The sequence below is a fragment of the Tyto alba genome, unplaced genomic scaffold, assembly GCF_018691265.1.
Source record: "Tyto alba isolate M040663 unplaced genomic scaffold, T.alba_DEE_v4.0 Super-Scaffold_42, whole genome shotgun sequence".
Lineage (NCBI taxonomy): Eukaryota > Metazoa > Chordata > Aves > Strigiformes > Tytonidae > Tyto > Tyto alba.
The window spans coordinates 17,579,455-17,601,976 of record NW_024881318.1 but is presented as its reverse complement, the minus strand read 5'-3'; the positions used below and the strand labels follow the sequence as shown (position 1 = coordinate 17,601,976).

The following is a 22,522-nucleotide window of genomic DNA, read 5'->3' as shown; positions in this document are numbered from 1 at the left end:
TGATGATCTCTTCCAGAAGTTAAAATAATTTACTTTTCTTAAATTCAAAAGCTTTAAATCTTAGTGAAATGGGCCACAGTGGAAAAGCCCTTTACTATGTTAGTGCACCTTATAAATACTAAATGATATCGTTTGAGGTCAAGGAAAGAAATACTGCAATCCTATATCAACTGTGTGTAAGGGAAGTTTCATATTCCTTATTTCTTCTTTCCTTTTCACTCTTTAATCTAAAAAGAAGCTTTATTTATAGCTTGTCTCAGAAGACCTTCCTGAAACATCCAGAAGAGGTATTTTCAGAAGTATTTAATAATTTTACTTTGCTTATAGTTGAAAAACTAAGAAAATAATGAAGAAACCTCCTAACAGAAACAGGTTTCCCAAGACATCTATGGGTTTTGACTGTTGCCTATATACAAAATTCTGTGGAATATTTTAAAAACTTGCCCATCTCATTTTATAAGGTATACAATCTCATCAGCTTGGCTTATTTTAAAATTAAATTATTACTTACATTTTAATTTTAAATAGCTATTTCTGTAATTATACAACTTTTTCTTTCTTTTTCTTGGTGCCCACTCTTGCTTGGCAGTAATGGGGCATACTACTCTTTTCCATATGGGGAAAATGACTGCTCCACCGCTGCCAAAATCAATCTCTTCTGTAATAAGGATAACTACTGGGTGATCTGTTTGAACTAACCAAATGAATGATAGACATGAGAGTGATTCAAGTGGCTATCCACAGCTATTTTAAATTAAACTGACATTGGGGGAAATGTGTACTCAACCCTGTTTCCCATACAGTAGGTATTTATAACTGGTTCCCATGAAGATCTCATACTCGCACAACCAAACCAAGAAGTAGGAATAAACTCTCCCTGACTTGCATCTGACAATGAAATCTCCCTTCCACTCCAGAAAGAGAGTGCAGTTACAGACATCTCAAAAGATGAGACCTCATCTTAAAGGATCTACAAGTCTGTCTTCCTCTCATACTACCTGAGGAAAGGAATGGGAAATGGCCTCTTCGTTTCTGTGCATATACTTTGTTTGTCTCTTCTGGCAGTTATATTTCCTAACATCTGTTTAAGTCTCCTCATCCATCTAAATGGAGTGAAGAAACATTCTGCATGCAATTATAGTTCTTTCACATAAAATAAGCCTCAAATGCTCAAATTGAGGAAGTTTAATATAAATATTTTCTTGTGGATATTTGAGGTGAGAGCAAAAGAACTGTTCACAGATAATACTGTCAAGATAGAAGAAACAGAAGAACTATGAAAAAGCAGCATATACATAACAGGATTTTTTTAAGTTTGCTTCTTGTTATAGAGAGGAATTCTGTATGGTTTAGCATCCAGAACTATGGTCACAGTACAAAGCCCTCATAATTTCCAGTCACACCGGTACAGACTGAGCCAGAGTAAGGCTGAAGTGCTGCATGCAGAGCGTCAGCTTCCTTAGAGTGAGAGAGGCAGGGGTTCCCACCCCTGAGTTTTGATCTAATCTGTAGTAAGTACATGACCTTGCCAGTAACCTGCAACATGGGTAATTTCACTCCTTGATAAACTCATGGAAGAAAGAAATACTGAGTGCTGTTAATTGTAAAATTCCTAGGTCTGCATCAAGATATCTCTAAGTCACAGATCACCAGAGGCAGAACAGGATAGTCAGAGAAGCACCACTGCGTGTTTGCCCTGTTCACGCCTCCTCCCACTGACACACTGCTACTGGCAAGAGATGGAGCCTCTGGTCTGTACCACTTCTGATATTTATTTAGATTTCTTCAAAAAGTGTTGCTGTTTATCCAAGATATAGAAGGCCTGATGGCTACACGGTCGAATAGCATTCCATGAAATGAAAAGCAAATTAATATTCTATACCCACCCACAACAGAAGAGACTAATCAGACTGTTAGTCCATTAGTAAAACCACAAGGTTTCACTCCAGCAGCCCTGAAGCAGTAATGGGTTTTCCCATGAAAACTTGAAAGAAAAGGTGAAAAAAGGTTTGTGTGGTGTGATGGAAAGGAATGCCAGACACAGCTTTGTTCAAACATTCCCATTAAATATTTTCCCATTATCCCCTAGGTTCATTCACAGGCCAATTGCACTGGCTATTTACCAAGGAGGTTTAAGATAATGTTTACTGCTCTTTAAGTGTTTTTCAATTTTCTAAGCTTACCGGCATTTCCTTTAAAAAATCCTTGTGAAATTAAAAAAGTAACACATTAACAGTTTGTTTTCTCTTCACAGTACATTTTCTGTTATTCTGATTATATACGTTCTACCACTAAACTGGTATGCAACTGCCCTCAGAAAGTCTTATTACTTTCATTTTATACTTGAAATAAATGACTAATGATGCCCTTTTTCTTTAGCAATTTTGGACTAAATCCAACTGAAATCAATGAAATTATTTTCATGAGGAATGAGAGCAGATCAAGCTCTTAGCAGAGATAGATACTGGTATATTTGTGTTTTTACTGCACATACTGATACAGTGTAACTTCATCTATGCAATGCCTAAAAAAAAAAAACAAAAAACAAAACAAAATAGAAACATTGAAGTTATATATTTAAGCACTAGATAACATTAAAAAAGGTAAAGAAGTGTGATATTCAGTTACAGAAGGAAAACTGGAGATGTAGACAACATCATATGTTTATCTTTAATTACACTTACTGCTATCTGCATTTTTGAGAGAGGATAAGGAAAAAAATGGAAACTAGGAAAGTAGTCCTTAGAAAGCAAGTAATTACCGCACTGCTGAAAAAATGCTTTGATGAACTACACACAAGATATTCACCTACCAATTTACAGGCCAATGACCTTTCCAACAAACAGCACATACTGCTTATAAAATACAAAAGCCAGCTTCTTGAAAATTAATTTGTTTTTAGCATACCTTTATGCGTTTATATTTCATAAAACATGGCAATTTGAGAAGAGCAAGAAAAGAACACTAATGAAAAAGGCAAAAGATGCAAACAGTAGAAATATCTTGAAAAAAATATACTGCTTTTATTTTATAATACCACTTATAGTAATTTTTCTTTTAGATTCAGGTTGATATGCTTAACTGTGTTTTTCTTAGATGTATATTATTGAAGCTGGAAGCTAGACGGACTGATTGCAGAGGTATTATTAGGGCTGACTCACTGAATATTATGTCATAAGATCAGCATTTGTAAGTCTCAATTCTTCACCTATTATTACCATTATTTTCATTTGATCCATTATATTCAAAGCAGGAGAATGACAGTCTTAAATTTTGTAACTATAAATGAAGAAAAACAGCACCACTAAAAGTTTATGGACAAAAGTGATTTACTGTAGTCTTAAAAGGTACCATATAAGTATCAGCACCTGTATGTATTTATGGTATAAAATTATCAACCTGCTGAGATTTGTACACATACTTAAAATTTTACTACATGAGTGGCCCCAGTGAAGTCACTTATTGACCCCTAATTTTGTTTTTCCAACAATTTCCTATCATTGAATCTCAGCTCCATGTTTGCATCTCCACACCTCTTACATTTTGAAACAGAAGAACAGAAATTTATCTCTCAATTCTGAAGAGAAACTGAGAGCAAAATGATCTCTTCTGGACTCTCCTGTAGCATGCTACCTCAGCAGGTACGCAGACCCTCTATTTCAGAGAATTAAATAACTGTTTTTCTGGGAGACAAAGTTAGTAAATTAAAATTATATTTGCTTTGAATGCAAAACAAGTAGGCTGGTGAGCACTAATTCCTGCACAGTTTAATTTATTTCAGAGATACAGGATCCACCATTGACAAGATTCTCATTCTTGCAGTCTTAAAGCTCAGGTGAAGTTTCTGTACAGTGTGACTGACTTCACTACCACTAAATGGAGATGCCATCATGACCACCTCCAGACACTTAGCTCTCACTGTGAATGGAATTGCTAAGCTCTTTTATTTCCTGTGCCCAAGGACAGAAGAGCTCCTACAACAATCTACCTCTTGCACTTTTATAGTATGTAGTAGTTTCCTTTCCTCTGTCATGAAGTTTCAGAAGGCATACTGGGACATTCATGTTTTGTCTCAGAAAAAGGTTATAAATACTTGGTTATAATACTCGCATCAGAAAAAAAAATCCACTGGAAATCTTCATGAGTTAAGTTAAGGTTTGGTATGTTCCACAGGAGAAAAATTTAAAATCCAATTGATGCTATCTTTGGAGAAATTCTTTAGTGCTAAATAAAGCTGCCAATGTCATATAAAAACTGTATTTAGAATGTATGTTTAAAACAAAAACAGGACTTTTTTTCCTTTTAGAAAAAACACATGCTTTCTCCTTTGACATGAATTCTGCATTTTTTTAATTTGCAAGACTGCTGCCACAGAAATGATGGATACAACAAATTCATCCATAAGTGAATTTTGCCTTAGGATGAATTAGAATAGAAAATAAGATTTGAAAAGAAAAATAAATACAAGTAGAAATTCTGTATAAATGATCTCCAGCACAAGGAGTTTTAGCCTTCTGTGCTAGGAAAGACTGTTGTGCTGGGTTAACAAGAATGCAGAAGGAAAAAAAAAGTATCCTGAAATGAAGCAAAAAGTTGCTGACAGACTGCAACTAATGGGACTTAAGCATACGTTGCTATACTTAAGCAATGGCAATTCTGTTTGAATTCCTCCCACTCCTGTTTATTACAATCTATAAGCTTACTCATCTACACCACAAGTCTGAAAATATCTTTTTTCAACTCTGATACTAAACTTTTTCCTTCTGTACATGGTAACAGGTAGGAAGCTCAAGCCACACACAGACTCTCTGTATTATAGATTCACAACTTTGGGTTTTTGTATTGCAAGTGAGAATGGAATTTTTGATGAAGGGTTTCCTAATCATGCCTTCCCTGTGCCACAAAATTGTTGCAGTTACACAAGGTAGAGACCATTGAAATACATTCTATAGTAACCACAAGCTGCAAGGACAAACAGGACTTTTGTCACAATATGTCATCTCATCGTGATAATTGGTGGAGTAAACAGCAAAAGCATATAAGAATTTCAGGACTTGTGCCTCGGTTCACAGATCTAGAATGGTTCACAGACATCCTTCAGCAATGCAATGGTAGCAACAAAGAATGGATCTCCAAGTGCTTAAACACATTGTCCCAAGATTTTACTTTGGTGGGGGTTTTTTGTTTGTTTGTTTGTTTGTTTGTTGTTGTTATTGTTGTTTTGGGGCTTTTTTGTTGTTTTTTGTCTGTATGGGTTTTTTTAAATTGAAAGGAGAATAGCACCTATTCAGGCCACTCTACCTCTATCTGTTAAATATGGAGGAGAGAAATTACAGTAGTGTTAGTAGGTCATTACCTGTATAAAGGGAAAAAAGTATATGAATATGAATTAATTTGTATTTTGATTAGTTGTGAGAATAAAAATGAAATACATACCGCATCTGTAACTTCTATTTCATACAATTTCTGGAATGTGTCCCGATAAAAGAAAAAAAGTTTCCCACTGCCACCACCTTTCTTAACAGAGGTGCCTGTGACAATTATTTTATCATCTGGGCTGAAACAACAATCTGTCCTGTTGAAGAAAATAAATCATCATACTGAGCAAATCAATAATTAATATATAGGAAAGTTACATATATATTGAGCTCCTTAAAAATAATCCTTTCTATTTGTTAATCCTTTCATGACAAGGCCTTAAAAAAAAAATCTTTTGTCAACTGTCATCTATTACTATTCATCATACAGTTCACTGTGCACAGCTGTGCACAGAATGTGCAAAACTGGCAGATCCAATAAAAATCCTTCTCCCAACAAAATTCTCCTCCACTCAAAAGTCTTGTAAACTTTTCAACATGAGAAACAAACAAAACCAAGTATTTTCAAATCTGGTTATCATCATTAAGTTAAAAAAAAAAATATATATCAGTCATGAATTCTGCTTTTGTTGATGATACATTCTTCAATGATGCACGGCAGCGTGTTTATATAGTGGCCAAAAATGTTTGTCTGCTTATTCTTCCTCTATGCTACAAATTGCAGCTAAGATTGAGCTGTCCATGACCTGCCTTTCTAAGATTTTATTTCAAAAGTATAAACTGCCATTAAAGTTGGATTTGGCTATGCTAGAGAAATGCAGGTAATACCTGTAAAAATATTAAATACAATACTTAACACTATGCAGTATAATGTAGTATTTTAGTACCAGTGAACACGGTCATCAGCACTTCTAACATCATAACCTGAATTCATATCATGCACCTTCATGTTATGTCTACTTCTCAATCCATCTCTTTTTTCATTAATCATAGAGACCAAATACGAATGAGGATTACTTATGTATCTCATTACAAAAACATAAGGCAATGAACTGGCCTCCTCCTGGAAAGCTGCTAATCTAATTAGACATAAGACATTTGAGACTGAAATATGGCATAAAACAAGCAAAACTAGCTATGAATTATCACAAAAAATACAAGATCTTTTAAAGCAACGTAAAGTCCTAAAATAGCCAAGAACTGTCATTGCATGGTCTACCCTGTGCAGTGCTTTCTGCACAGTTTTGGACCTAGTGAGAACTGAGGAGGAGAACTCTGGTAGACTCCCTCCTGTTCAGCATAACTACTGCTATTTCTGCTAGCTGGAATAAATTTGAGTACTTACATTGGAAAGAAGCTGGGCAGTCTTTCTGCTGAATTAAGAGGCTTTTTAAATTGTCTAATATCCCATATCTTTAAAGTATCATCGCCTATGAAACAGAAGGGATGAACATTAGCAATAAAGAATTTAAGTCAACAATTCAGACACATGCAAAAAGTTTCATCCTCTAATTCAGACACAAAAAGAACAGAACAGTACAAACATTCAAAATCAGGATGGTTTGTAAGATTTTTGTCCCTAAATGACTATAAAAGTGCAAGGATAAGAAGTTCCACCTGCTGCACTCTATTAGATCAGAAACTTCTCCTCAGTGGCTCCCTCATGGCAATCCCGCCTATCAAGAACCATTATCCATAGTGAAATCAGAATCCCCAAATACTAATTTATTCTGTATTTGTGAGAACCGGTGCTCTGCTACCAGAAGTAAATTTAACTTTTAAGGTATCAAAAGAAATCAAAATGTTACCATGGATGGTCTAGATCAAAAATTAAACAGGTGTTATGTGCCTGGTTTCTACCTGCCCTGAAAACAGCAACAAACTGCAATCTCAGTACCAAGAACAGGCTCTGAAATCAGCCAGAAATCATTGGGGAAGGAGGAGAAGCAAAGCAAGTGAAACCACACTTGCTATAATGAAACCTTTTCATACCCCTCCATACCACCTCTGGCCATAAAAGCCAAAATCAAGGTTACAGCAAGACATTTATAGCAATTCTTGTCTGTGTTTGATAAACACGGTGCGACTGTAGGCCAGTAAAAGTCAGGCTGTTTATTCCTTTTTGAAAAGTTATGACATACTATCAAAGTGAGAATGGGGGGTGGGGAAGCGACTAGTTAGCTATCTCTGTTGATCATCCCTCTGGGATACATATTCCCAATATGAGATGAACGACAGGATTTGAGCTTTGAAGCACCTCACTTGGGCACTTAGACATCTTCTTGGATATGACATGAGTGACTTGGCACTTTCAAGGATGAAAAGAAAGACTTTCAAACAACAATTCTCTTAAAAAATATCCAGAGATTAATTTTAGACAAAAAGTTACAAAATATTCCTAGCCTAGGAGGAAAAGAAGGAAAGTGACTCATAATCCACAGACCTGCTTCCTTCCAAAGCACAAATCTTGCAGTGAAGTAATTTTGTTGTCTAAAAGTATTTTGTGGATTCACAGCCTTTGAGATCAAGAGCTTAAAGGAGGCCTTGGAAATAAAATGTCAAAAAAAGAGCAACATGCTGTAACAAAAGAAATCAAGGCCAGCAGTACCCTTTACAGGGAAAGCAGTAATGTGTGGCCTCGTACATCATGTATGTTTATATTTAAGACTGGGATAACTCTTAACTGTAAAATATTTTTAAGAAGTGGACAACTTAAATAAATGATGTCTAAAGCAGAGTATATTTCTGTTCATTGGGAAGCTAAAAAATGACAAGAAAGAAAAATGATGAGTCCCTATTTTGGAACTGTTTTCTTATTGTTTCCCAGTAGACTCCATCTCAAGCACTTCAAAGCATTTGGTCTTGTAAAATAAAGCTCCCCTTTTCCCTCCCACTCCCAACAAAAAAACACTTATCAGTAAGATGGTATATCTAAAGCACCAGCACTTTACAAATATATGCAAAGGATACCACTTGGCCACTCTGAAAATCTCCTGGACAGGGACAGATCTAAGGCTAGCACAGCAAAGGCTGTTCTGTTCCCAGTGGAATAAGCCTTGATATGATCTTCAAGCTGTAGTCTTGCCAGGCTTTAGCAGGAGAGATGCAGTCAGACATTTAGCTATAGCTCTTCTGCTAACGAGAAAATATAATCTGCTGGTTTAAAACATTGCAAGACTCTAGAATGACTCAAAAAAGTCATGGTTGATTCCAAATCAACACTGTTTTACACTGTGTAGAAATAGATGATTAAGTATTTGGAAAGGGAGAAATGCTAGTAGAATGTTTTGGTCAATGCCATGGAATTCCCACCATCTTTCAGGATTTGCCCAAATTCATTTTTTCTAATAAAATTTTCTGTGTTGCAAATACGATATTGGTTCTTGAATCTAATCTGCATTTGGAGTTGAAATGACTGTCACTGACAAAACAGACATATTAACTTTCCACAACACCAGGGATTTTTTCCAGTAGCATCCTTCCATCAATGCATAAGGGACTTCTTTAGAAGAGCTGTAGCAGTACTGATCTATTTTTAATTACTTCATACATGGACAAATATGTTACCATTAAACAAAAATATATAAACAGAAGTTGTGCAGTTCAGTAGGAAGCATTCAAAATAGTCCACTCAGATAACTCAGTATTTTTCTTAATGGCAGACTTATCCAAAGCCTGACAGGATTATTTAAAGCTTTTATAGCATTTTTAGTAGCATTTCAAACTCTATTCATTGCTATTTTAATGAGAAGGATACCAACAAACAGAGTCTAGTCTGATACGATCAGGTCAGACACCATTATGCCAGTGGTACTAAGCACTGGATTTATCAAGAGGTAACAATTAGGTCCTAGAAAAAGTCTTTCGTGAGCCAGGATACTCACTTTGCAAATGGCTTTTATTCAAAATAAGGCCAACGTACTAATACTACAATGATTTTATCTGATATTTTTTTATTTTCAGAAGATACTGACTAGGAGGACAAATACATGGATGCAAATGGGCCCAAAAGAAGCAAAGTGCTGCCAGAAGCTCAAAAAGCCCTAAATCAGCAACACTCTTCAAGAAGCTCCTATTTTTAAAGACGGAGTCCTGTGTTGAAAACAAAGCTCAAGGACAGAAATTCAAAAAGATCACTGAGGAAAGCAAAGAAACTTCGGAAATAGGAATTTAGAAAATAAAATACAGCATAGGGAAGGCATAGCATGACAAGGCTTACTGTGAAGGAACACCAGAATGTATTTATAAACTCTGAGCCTTTCTATGTGAGGAGAGGCACCTTACAGAACAATGTATACGCTTCTGCATTCTACACTGGTTCTGCAAGAGGAGCTTCAATAGCTAAAGAATGACCTTCAGAGGCACCACAGGTCTGGACCACATTCATTCTGAGCCAAAGGCCTTGGGAAGAAAGTCACAAATTGGGGATTATGCACTTACACTTGGAACAGCTCTCACCATCACCTGCAACCATACTAGCCTGCCCAAATATTTAAGTGCATCACCTTCTCCAAATATATGGAAGTGATGGATGCTGGAAGACTTTGAGAAAGCCATTTCAGCACCAAGTGTTACAAACAGTCAACTATGCCTATTAAAGCTAATGAATGCTTTTTTGGCATTATTTGAAATGAAAATCAGCATTCAGCTCCTGAGAAATATTGCTTGATATAAAACCATTTGATTTTTACAATGCTAATGTTTGTATTTACTATAAAGTGCAATGCATTATTACTCTAAACAAAATAGATGATCACTATACATGCTGGTGCATAATTCTTGAGTATACAGGAAACTGTACTCAAGGTGGTTCTACTTTCTAAACAGACTTCAAAATTAAACATTTTATTTTTGCTCAAGAAAACTGTGAAAAGAGAAATACAGCTCAAACTAAAAAAAAAAAAAAAAAACAAACAAAAAAAAAAGAAAACAAAAGGCAACACAAAAACCAATTTTTGAGCTCACAAGAAGCCTGTATCTGTATAAGATATCTGATAGGCTTAGATGTGAATATTTTTTCTTGGGTTTAACTATGGTGAACTTTTTTTCCTAGGTAAGTTTACTGCTTAAGATGGCACTGAGACTGCACACTGTTCCTACCACAGAAAATAAATGAACCATCAAACTAATAGCTATCATGAGATTCATGGAATTAATTAAGTCATTGTTTCATATTATGACAAAAACTAACTCCATAAATTCTTTAAATACCAGGAGTCAAAGAAGTTTTTTAAGATTTTTATAATAGGACCCCAAATTCAGTCCTAATGCTTATCTTTTCACTGCTAAACAAAGAAAATGTTCCCCAAATACTTATCTTCACTGCATTTAGAAAAAATTACTTTCATGGTTACAAGTGTGCAAAAATATCACTTTCTTAAGTTTCTGTCAAGTTACTACCTAATACCCAACAAGAGTAAAACTGGGAACTCTCATAAGCAGCTCCTTAGCTTTTCATTTTCCCTTGTGTTTGCAGCTGAGCCCTGCCTCACGTCTCTCCTAGCCAACAAAGAATCTACATCAGATGCAAGGGAGTCAATCAGGCTTTCAGTGAAAGTCCCCATGCCCCAAACAACTATCCTCTCTCTTTGATCCTCAGCACTTGCCAGGTGTGTTAGTCTATGAACGCTGGATCCACATCTGCTTTTGTTGGTACAGATCCAAAGTAATACTCATATTAAAACCCTAACCAAACAAGTCAAAATAAGGTATGAAACCCTCTTATTCTCTAGCATAGCGCACACAGAGCTTGCTTTCTTTTTTTGTCATACACTAGACAAAGGTAGCACTTCTACCCACAGAGAAGCCAAATTTCCATAGTCTTACATTCTGCAAACAATCAATCAACATTTTAAATAGCTTAGAGCAGAGTGAGGAAGATAAAACCTAAGTGAAAGTCTGTTTAACATGACACAAAATCTGGAGACAGATGAGGAATAGCAGGCAACCAAAAGCACCACATGCAATAAAAGTAAGCAAAGGTCATTGATGTGATCTACAGCCATAAATGTGAGACATAAAGAGAATTTACATAAATGGAGTGGAGACAGCACTAGTGAATATTCCTTCACACAAGTATCAACCTTGTTTGCTGTTAATATTTAAAAGCACACTGAGGTTTCTCTTTAAATCTTACAAAGTGTATCTGTGTGAATTTCTCGGGGGCAACACCACTGGCAGACAGATACAGCACTTCACTTAGCCCAGGACAGAAAGACAGATGGTTCGCCTACTTTCCAAGGAGAAGAAAGTTCTCTCATAGTAAATGTCTAGTTCAGTAAAGACCAGCAAGTTTGAGAGTTTTTACCTCAACCACAGAGGACTCATTCATAATGGCAGAAGTGGCAGTAGAAATCTGGACCCAGGAGCCTGAACAGCAATTAAGAAACAATTCAAGTGCCGTTCACATGTCCTAGTAAACCTAGGGCTCTCAAGCACAAGACTACCATCATCTTATTCTGAAATATGGGATCTGGGGAACATAAAGTTTGGAATCTTAGAAACACGGCAAGACATACAAAGCAGTCAGAGAGGTAGCATCCAACAGCAGCTGCATATCTCTGTGAAAGCCACCAATGCCACTCTACTCACCAGGGAGAGAGGGCAGGGAGGATGCAAAGCAATTGCAAGCTACAGCTTTTGACTTAGAAGCACATCCCCTGCTTCACAGCCTTTGCCATCTACGAATACTTCTGTTCTAGTATTTCGCATATGTAATCTCATTCTGTCTATGTACCAAACCAACCAGATGACCTGTACATATGCTAGGCACAATGTTAGCCGACATTAACATATACTGCCTCTCCCTAGGCCTGTTTATTTGGCCTTGGGGCCATGCTAATGCATACACATAGCTTCTGGTTACAGCTGGTTTCCATCCAGACAGCTCAGATCGTATGTTTGCACCTGCCTGCAAAATACTGGGTAGACAAATCTCTGTAAGAAAAGCTGTCTTAGGCAGACACCATCCTATCCACTACACCAAATACTGAAGTCTTCAAGTATATCTTTGCCTTCTCATGACTTGTTCTGTTATCTAAGACTTTTTATGAAGGTTTTATCTACAGTTTAAGTGGGTTTGTCCTGTAGATATTGCAAATGTTTTTGCCATTCAGGTGCATCTTGGACACTCACTTCCAGTCTTGATGTTTGTAATATAAATAAGACAGAAATTCCACTTAGAACAGAAAAGGACATTGCATAAGAAATCTGATCGAAAAATTAGTAACTCCAGAACAGAGATACTGTTATTGAGAGGCAGTAATCTTCCTGGAAAAAAACTCAGCAACAAACCTGGTCTCCTATTATTTTTAATTAATCTAAAAATTTCCTTTTGGTGTATTATTAATGCTAGACAAGAAGACAGATCAGGAACTGTGTAATTCAAACAGCAAAGCTCTCTTAAAATATTCCTTAACTGCTGCAAAATGCACTTTCAGAAACACAGTATTGCAAAGTGTATCAAATTAAAAGATGTAAATTGTGAAACACTTCAGGTTTAAATCCCTAGTATCTAATTTCACTGTCTTGCCTCCATCATAATTACATTTAACAATAACACGATTTACATTTCACTTAGTAAAGTTAAAATTGTCTTACATTCAAAGGGTTCTTTCAATCACCTACCTCCCCGGCTGGCAAGGACAGTACCGTCATAGGAGAATGTCAAGCATGAAGTGTCGGTTCCTGGAGCATGGGCTTGCCTGCAGTGGAACTTTGTGTGCACCTGTTTATCGAACACAGAAAACATTAAAAAAATTGCATGTTTCAAGATGGGTCAAACAATTCTTTTTAGAATTTTGTGTACTCTTCTGCTATTCCTAAATTTAATCAGAAACCCCTGAATTTTTCAGCAGGTACAGAAGTTAAATATTTCTACAGCCTTTTAAAAATGTCATATATGTTTCAGAACAGGCTTTTGTAATACGAGCTTGAATGCAAAATTTGACTTTTTCATAGGTTTAATTATGCAGTCTACATTTACCTAGCATCAGCACTCTTGGAAAACTCCTACTAGAACTGAATAAAGGTAGTTATGCCTGGTTAAGATAAAAAAACATTTTAAGACAGTTCTCAACACTCCCCTAAGCAGTCTTACAGTTACTACAAAAAAAACAACCAACCAACCAACCAAACAAAATACAATACACATACTTTGGAATGGACTTAAAATAAGTATTATAAGAATTTATTTTTGCCAAATATAATCCCTGACAAAATTCATGGCTTATATAATAGAACAAGCTCAGATATCTTGAGGTTTGTGTTCCATTTAGCTCCAATTCAGGTTTTGGAATGATGTATGTTTATTTTTAATTATTTCTATTTTGCGCATAATATTAGAGAAAGGCAGAAATTATTTTCAAATTATTGTTTTGTTCTTGTATTGAGCTGACTTCTTATTTATTAAGTCGGTATTCAGTAAAATCTCTAAAAATTCTATTTAAAAGAGAGGAACCTCAAATTAAATCTTAAGACTTTTGTAAAATCAAGCTTTCCTACTTCCCAACCTAAAACAAAGGTCTCCACTAAGATACTGATACACCTCTCATACACAGGAAAGGAAAACGGAAGAAAAGGGAAAAGACAGAAAGAGACAAAGGAATTTGAGATAGGTTGACACCTTTTTTAAAACCTAGGAAATTACACTTCTCATTTGCCCTCTTTTCCTAACATAAAACTAATTCACACAGTTGTAAAACAGAGCATTGAAGAATTAAAAGTTGCCTGTGCAACTGTATCTCAACTTCCCATTGGTAAAACAAGGATTAAAACATGTCCTTCCTCATACAGAGGGAAAGAAGACAAATTAGTGACCTTAAAGTCCTTTATTTACCACAGTGATGAGCAAAACAGAAAAATATACACAGAAGCATGTAATTTCAGAGGAGGGTTTGAACAGCATGCAGTAAGTCAGATCTAGAATCACACCCTGAACAGTAAGAGAACAAAATACTGATCAGCTGTGATTACCATCCAATCTATACATTAAAAGAGACACAGTTCTATAAAATAAAAAAGAAGGATGTGATCATGAAATGTGAACACATGGACTGAATTAAGCTTGAACAGGAATCCTCAGTTACTGTATCTTCTAATTTTCAACTACACCATTACCAAGGCTTTTTTAATGGGCTACTTTGTATGCAAAAGACCCAAGTTAGGAAAGTAATTAATATTGTTTACCCTTTCAAATATTTGTCCTAAATTTGGTCCAAAAGCTAGAGAATCTTTGTGTGATGCCATTAATAATGACTGCAGGTTTATTTTGGTGTGCAGATTTAGTCAAGTTTTGAGGAGTCACATAAGTCATTCCCTTCACAAGTGACTCTTCAACAAACAAAGGAGGACTTCAAACACCAAGTAAATACTTCTTACAGTATTTGGAGATAGAATGTAATAGCCTACATTTAGCCATAGCACTTGTTTTGAAATTACTGTCACTTCTAGACAATTGTGCATATTCTGGAGAAACTCTATGAACAGATTGCAGTTAACAACTGTGTGTCTTTGGTGGGGGTGTTCATAAATAGTAAGAAACAAATTTTATACATCCAATTACATAAAATATTCCAAGTATGTGGTAAGATAGAAAGGATAAACTGTAAATTCGCTATCAGAAAGTAAATTCTCTGTAATATTTGTTAAACATTAACATGTAATTAAAATGATGTACTTTCTGCCTAAGAAATACCATGGACACTTGCAAAAACATCATAAATGGTTAATAATCACACACACACAAAAAAAAAAAAAAAAAAAAAAAAACAACAAACAGAAAGATTACAATACAGTATTTAGCTATTTCAAATAAACTGGAAAAACTTTGTTTGGGCCCCATAACACTTGTCTACTCAACACTCCCATCCCTCCCTGGCAATATCACACTGACATACATGTATTAAAGCAACAGATTTTCATTTTGCTGACTGACTTAATGCAAGGGTGTCTGGTTTTTTTCTTTAATTTCACTCTCAATCAATCTGAAATTCCTTTTTGTTTTGAACACAAATTAAAAAAAAAATAAAAAGATCTGGATTCTAACCAATGCCTTTTTTTTTTATGTTTTACTAGTAAAAAATTCAAATATCAATATATGTATGTAGATAGATAGATAGATATTAAGTAAATCATACCATGTTTCAGGAGTTTTGTTATTTTCCTATGGTCAAAGATACTGCTTTTATTTTGCATGAATTTATGAATCCATTAATCAAACCTAAACTGTATCTTTCAGGAATTAAACAGCTCAGTTTAAATGTTACCCACTATGGAGCCTTCTCAGCTAAGTACTTATACTTCAAGCACTTCTTACTCTTTTTCAGCTGTCCCATAGAAAAACGCAACATACAGATATCCAAGACTCAAACATTATTTGCCCCCTAATCGCAAAAATAAAATAAACAGAACAAATTTAGCCCAACTCTATCCAACTTCAATGCCTTAGGATTTCATGTAACACAAGACTCATCTGAAAGGAACAGTAAGATTGCATCAGCAATTCTGTTTGTCTTTAAAAATAAATTTGCTCAGTTTACCACTAAAAAGATTGTTTTCCTAACTTTGAGCTCTGCAAGCCTGCCCTCCATATATTATTCTGCAAAGGAATATAACCCTGAATTGTAATAGTAAATCAAATACTCTAAAATGATTGAAGGTTGCTCTAAAAATGATAGAAGGTTGACTGAGAAGTTTTTACATATACTGGCAAATGTTCGTTGCAGTTTTCAAAGAAAATAATGTGTTTGGCCTCTGGCCTCTTAGTATTTTTAACAGATGTCTAATGTTGCTAACAAATCATTAGCAAAAAAAAAAAAAAATTGTTATCAGAATGTTTCTTGCTAGAAAGACATGAAACAACAGAACTAACGTACACAATTCAAAAGCTTGATTAAGGAAGGGAAGGAGAGAGCATTGAAACACTAGATAAGGATGTAAAGATAATTAGAGCAAAGAATCTACATTTCTGCCTCATTATCCCTCTCCTTTCGTTGCCGAGATGCCTGCTATTATGCACTACGAGTCATGTGCCATACAAAATTTGGCAAGTTCATCAGTCCTTAAAATTTTGTAAAGGCTTAGTTACTTCAGCAAATTCTGCAGTAACACACACTATCTACTGCAACTTGTTTGAAGGCTTTCTAGCAAATAACTCCAGCAATGTAAGCACTTTCTTCCTAGCTTTGTATTAGCACATATATTTTTGTTAAGCAGTTACAGCTGAGTGGACTTGTGTGCAACATGAAATGACAGGCATAAGACATGAAGCACATGTGAGAAAGGATGCAGTTGCATGTATCAAAATAACTAGGATAACAGATAAATGTCAGGGTTTGCAATATTGCCACAGTCCTCGTAGAGAGGATGAAAACCAGAAGATAAAAGGAAGCCAGAGAAAGTACTGGGAAGAGGGAAGGGGGAAAAAAAAAGCAGGGGGGGATGTGGCGCAGAGGGAAGAGAGGGAAGAAGGTACACAACTGCAGCGTCAGTAAATTACTATCTTCTGTACAAAAATCTGTGTGAATTGAAGAGGACCAATATGGGAAGTGAAGAAAACAGTGGCGACATGAAGTGTTTATCACAAATGAATGACCTATAACAGAGCTGCATGGTTAGACTTCTGCATCACACAACTGCTCTCCTTCTACAAAACCCTAAATAAAATGTGTTTTAGGAAAAGCAGAAGATAGATTTAATCAGCTTGTTCACCTCAAAACTCCAAGCCACATCCATGAGAAAAAAAAAATACACTTAAGTAATGAATATCCTGAATTTTCCACATTGTTTCTAGGATAGAATATTTCATATTAAGCCATCACTTACCCGAGATTATAATGCTCCCACCACCCCTTTTTTCTTTTAATGAAACAATAAACGTCCCAGCCAAGACACTCTTCCCTCTTGCTCCTAGCATCTTCAAGTTTGTTTTTTTAAAATCAGAGGCAGTAAATTAAGGAAGGCCTTGGGAAAAGTGAGATCTACAAAGATTACCATTTCAATCTTTCTTTACATTACAGATGGAAAACAAAATCCTACTCATTTATCAGGTTGAACACAGTCAACCATGCAAACACAAGCATGTCTACAACAAAAGGAACTCTACCCAATACCGAGTGTGCCACTAGCAATGTGCAATCTACTCCAGTTTGCTCCAGCACAAAGAAGGTATATTCTGAACAGGGAAGCTCATCTCTAGAAATGCCTCCTATGCTTGCTTAACAGCTGTTCTCCCTCTTTGACATCAAGGAATGTTTCCAATGCTTCTTGAGAGAATGGGAAATTGGGATTTACACTGGTTTCAAGCATGAAGCAGAAGGGCAGGACTAGCTGGGCAGAGATGACAGGCAGGCAAGTTCCAAGCCATGTATGGCTGTTAGAGATTTAAACAGGTGATTTCACCTGACTAAGACACTTGGCAAAATGAATTAGCTGACACTGACAATATCCAACTGTAAAAATGATAATTCTTAATAAACATAAAAGCCACCTGAGCTAGAATATTATCATAGGCCAGTCTCAAGGTGACAAAGACATGAACTATAAAGCAGCTAGAAGAAAAAAAAAAACAAACAAACCAACCAACCAGAAACCACCTTTTCAGTCACAACTGAGCAAAGCTGTCTGGGTCTTTGTTGAAAGTCATCCCATCAGAGACAGCCAGCAATCTCAGAGTTGTGATCAGAGCTGACAGCACAGACAGGTTCCCAGGGCACAAGTTACACTCTCCAAATGGCTACTTTCCCATCCCCCCTTGGTCATCTCTACCAAAGGAAGCATATTTGCTTTTCTCTCAATTATACTCCAGAAAAAAGAAACATAACTGTACTTTCTGGGTTTAGCGTATCCCTTAGAAATTATCAGGTCTACATATGCCAGCTGAATTCAGGAATTTCTCAATTTTTTCCCTGAGTAGGCAGTTGTAGATTCTATCAGATGTTTTCCTTAAGTTCCTGTAAACATGATCCCTGGGCTTTCAATTTATGTGACAGCTCTTCAATACCACTTCCTGTGGTGATGCTGTTTCAGTAATGACCATGGTGATGCAAAACAAGATTAACTTGTGAAATTTGAGGTTTTAGTGTTTACATGATTACACGGTCACATGATCTCCTCTTCTCCATGATTTTCTAACTCAGTGACATCTACAAGTATCATTAGCAGACCTGAAACACTCTTTCCTTTCTCTCAATACTAATTAATCAATTATGAATACAGTAACCTAACTTTATTTGCCAGAATCATGACATCTGACTGGCAATTGTATTTAATTGTCCTGCATGTCCATTATATTCTCATCTGTTGCAACTAAAGCCTTTTTCTGTGTGGAGGGATGATATTCTAGGGGAGGCAAGTCTTTGGGATTTTTTTCTCTCTCACACACAGCAGTGGTTCAATATCCTCCAATAATCTTTCACATGTATTTCATAGAGAAGTTTTCCTAGTTATTTACAATTATTGAACAGATAAGAGACTGGCTTTTTCTTTTTTTTTTTTTTTTTAATATCCTGTAGTTTTTCTTGAGCAACTGTCTTGCAATAAAAAACCTACATAACCAGGAAAAAAAAACAACCAACCAACCAACCAACCAACAACAACAACAAAAACAGAACAGAAAACATCTCTGTAACCAATTTCAAAGTTTATAAAACCTTCAGTCCCTTGCAGTGAATCATGCATTGTATCAGGAAACTATGAATGCAAATAAAAACATAAGTGGGAAATGCTTAGTTGGAAAATGTTGGGCTTCTAATGAGAACAGCATTTTTAGAAGTGAAGCCATACAGCAGTGTAGCCAGTCAAGGTGAGAAATGATTTAGCATTTCGTTAATTCCAATTGATACAAAAGGTTGATTTCTATTGAAAAAAACTCTCTAACATTTACACAGAAAGCAATGAGGCAAGGCACCCAATACATTTGACTATATGTATTTTTAGACAAGAGATGGAAGCAAGCTGGCTTGCCTTAGAGATGTCTCTGAACCACTGTACAGTGATGAGAAAGTCCTTCCTATCTGCCCATGCTTCCTTCATCACTTAGAGCATTCAATTTCTAAGAATATTGTTGACCACAGAAACAATTTATTTTTGTTTAAGTTAATTCATCAAGAAAGATTTTAGGAAACCATTTTAGAAAAATGGCTTCTTAACAGCATTGCTAAATATTTGCCTAATAGTTAGAAAATTAAACCCCAGATGAATGTTTGGCTGCACTGTCAAACTTTGCATTTGAGAAGATAATCTATCTTGGCCACAAAACCAATAAATATTACTAATAAAAATAACTTTTGGAAACTATTCAGTTGGCTTCCTTTGGGGATTTTTTTACACTTCATGAGAAAAACATACAAGGATGTATAAGAAACGTTTCTTTTTGTACCTTTTCATAACTTATCTAACCCATCCCATGCTATCCTAGCAAATTTACGATTTTCCTCCTTTCTACTAGCTTCTGTAAAAAAACCCACAACCCCTTCCTTTTGCCTCTCAGAAATAAATTAATCACTCAAGACTTGCCCAGTTGTTTACTGATCATTTCTTTTCAAGAAAATAATCACATCTAATCAATGTTATTCTGTAAAAATGCTATTTAAAATTTAGTTAAGATATACTAGAACCCTGCTAAAAGTCCACAGATTGCTTCAAACTCACCTATGAAAACACTGGATGTTTCATATCAGTTTGAAGTAGCCTTTTGCCTACTGGCAATAAGCAAGCAAAAATATAAACAGAAAGAATACAAAGAAGCTACAAAGATGCCTTTAAAAAGCAACTACCACAAAGTTATTCCTACCACAATCCAATTTAATTTCTCAAATTTTTTCAGTCTTCAGTACTCCTAAATCTTAAGACCCATTTTAGTGATCTTACAGAGGTACATTGTGAATAGAGTGAAATGTAATTGAAAATATACAGAAATTCACATAAAGCCAGTATTTCTGAATCAGTAACATTTGAAAAAATGTACAGTTTCCAGTGAGCTACCAAAGGTGGCTGTACAATATATTTATTCACTTGTTGAAAAAAAGTAGCTAAAACATGTATATACCAACAAGGGGGATTTTTTATTTCTCTAAGAAATGAACAGTCACTTCCAGTAAACTTCTAGTAACACAGTGAGCTATCATTTCTTCTACACTATTTGATTTTTCCCATAAAAATGTACTAGAAACCCTTATGGTGTATTTTCTCTGCTTATTAATTAAAATAATATATTTTTTTAAAAAACATAGATTTGCTTTTATCTATTCAGGGGGAAAGGCAAAGAAGGAAGATTACCTCAGTTAAAAGGGTAAGTGGTATTTTGCCACATTAAGTATTTCAGTGATAAAATGAGCATTCTTAACTTAGGGACTCAGTGGTCTATAAATAATGTTGCATAAGGTGATTGAGATTATTAGCTCAATATACTTAATGTTGATTTTCCAGGACCATATGTATTTGACATTTTTTTTTAAAAGGCTCTAGAAAATAAAAAATGCCATCATCATTCAGCAAAGTAAGTTTCTGAGAGTAGTTGTTTTTGAAAAGTTAAAGGAAGCCTTTTCTTATGTTACAGGTCAGCCAGGCACTTGCAGATGGTGGGAGATACGCATTTTTTTAATAACCAGTACCTAAGCATTAAGTAGAGTGAAAAAACTTGTAATATCTTTTAGAAAAATGTGGCTTGCTGTTCTACAGTGAGAGTCCTGAATATATTTCAAACATGGATTACTTTTAAAATTAGTTTTCTTTTTTAACAGTTATTAAAACCAGATTAATGTTTAAATATGAGAGGATAGAATTCATTTGTTTGGAATTAACATCCTTAAATCAATGAATCCCTTCTATCTCATTTCATATAAAAAATAATTCAATTATTAAATCTATGGTAATGTAAAACTGTACTAATCAACATCCATGGCTTCCTCAATCGGGCTCCAGTATCTCCACACCAATTTGTCTGAGAAGTACAGTATCATTACAGAATTTTTTGTTCTGTGATTAGCCTTCTCCTCTACTGTTAATGTTGCTTCAAAATCCTCTTTTCTCTTCCTATTTCCACTTTATTACGATACTCTGTAGTACCTCTCCTGACTACAGTGCTCTTTTATCACTAGCATCCCTGAAATTCTTCTCCATCCAACAAAAAGATTCCTTCCATTTTCTTATCCTAGACTTAACAAGTTTAACTTCAGCACAGTATTTCATACTCATGCCTAGCAACTTCATATTTCTTCTCCACCAGCAGTGGCATATTCAGAGCATAGGGAGATACACAAATCCCTGTTTGTGAAAGTGATATCTCAGAAATCTCATTTGCATCATCCACTTTTCACCAAGTATGTCCATGTTTCTTTATCTCTTTCTCCATCACTCTTTTTCACACTTTGGCCTTTTCATCCAATACTGTGTTCTCCTCTGTCCTCATTCCTAGCCAACCCCCCTTAAATTCCTTACTGAGTCTCAACAGATTTATCCCTGAGAAATCCAACAATGCCACCTGATCTTCATTCTCATCAGCCTCAGAAAAAACAGTGTGTATCTTCTATTCCCCTTCTTCATTGCTTTATGAGGTCCAGTATCTCCTGTACACCTTCCACATGTTGGTTCCCTTCTTCACTATTCCCTCTGGTGTGTGATTCCATTCTCTCGGTTTCACTGGCTATTCGATATTACTCAATCCCCTCAGTCACTGAACTTCTCATTCTACAATGTATTTTTAAAAACCTTATTCACAACCATGACGACCGATATTTTCATGCCACTAAACTACCTTTTTCAAGGAAAGGTACATTCTCTGTCTGCTGAACATCTTCGTTCATCTTGATATCACTTTGTTCATGTTTAACTGGCAATTCAAACACAACATGATGAAAGCTGTTCCTGATTTTCTTACCTGGATACCTTTTCTCCGCAATTTCCCTGGAAGCTCTAACCATTTTTAACCACTCATCAAAAGAAAAATGTTGTTATACGCATCAAAATGTGTCATCTCCTTTCTGTCACATATTGTAAAACACACTGTAGTAAGTCTAATCAATAACCCACTGGCAGTATTACCATTTGTATGTTTTTTCTCTCTCTGTTTCCTTGATAATGTTTCTTTACTTTTAGGGTCCACTGTCACCTCATTCTGTCATCTTTAACAGCTATATTTTACCAATCACTTAAATATATATTCTTCCAATAATAGCAATTACAGATCATTCACTTAATCCTCAGGT

The 22,522-nt window shown here is 35.5% G+C and overlaps 1 protein-coding gene across 1 annotated transcript in view; it reads right to left on the bottom strand.

Moving 5' to 3' along the window:
- The window catches only part of WDR70 (WD repeat domain 70), a 138,663-nt gene that overhangs the window by 26,071 nt on the left and 90,070 nt on the right, over window positions 1-22,522 (bottom strand). The window contains exons 11-13 of the mRNA XM_042804798.1: window positions 12,945-13,044; window positions 6,664-6,748; window positions 5,437-5,575 (exon numbers count right to left, since the gene is read on the bottom strand). Coding sequence (XP_042660732.1) covers window positions 5,437-5,575; window positions 6,664-6,748; window positions 12,945-13,044 — 324 coding nt within the window. The remainder of the gene's footprint in view (window positions 1-5,436; window positions 5,576-6,663; window positions 6,749-12,944; window positions 13,045-22,522) is intronic.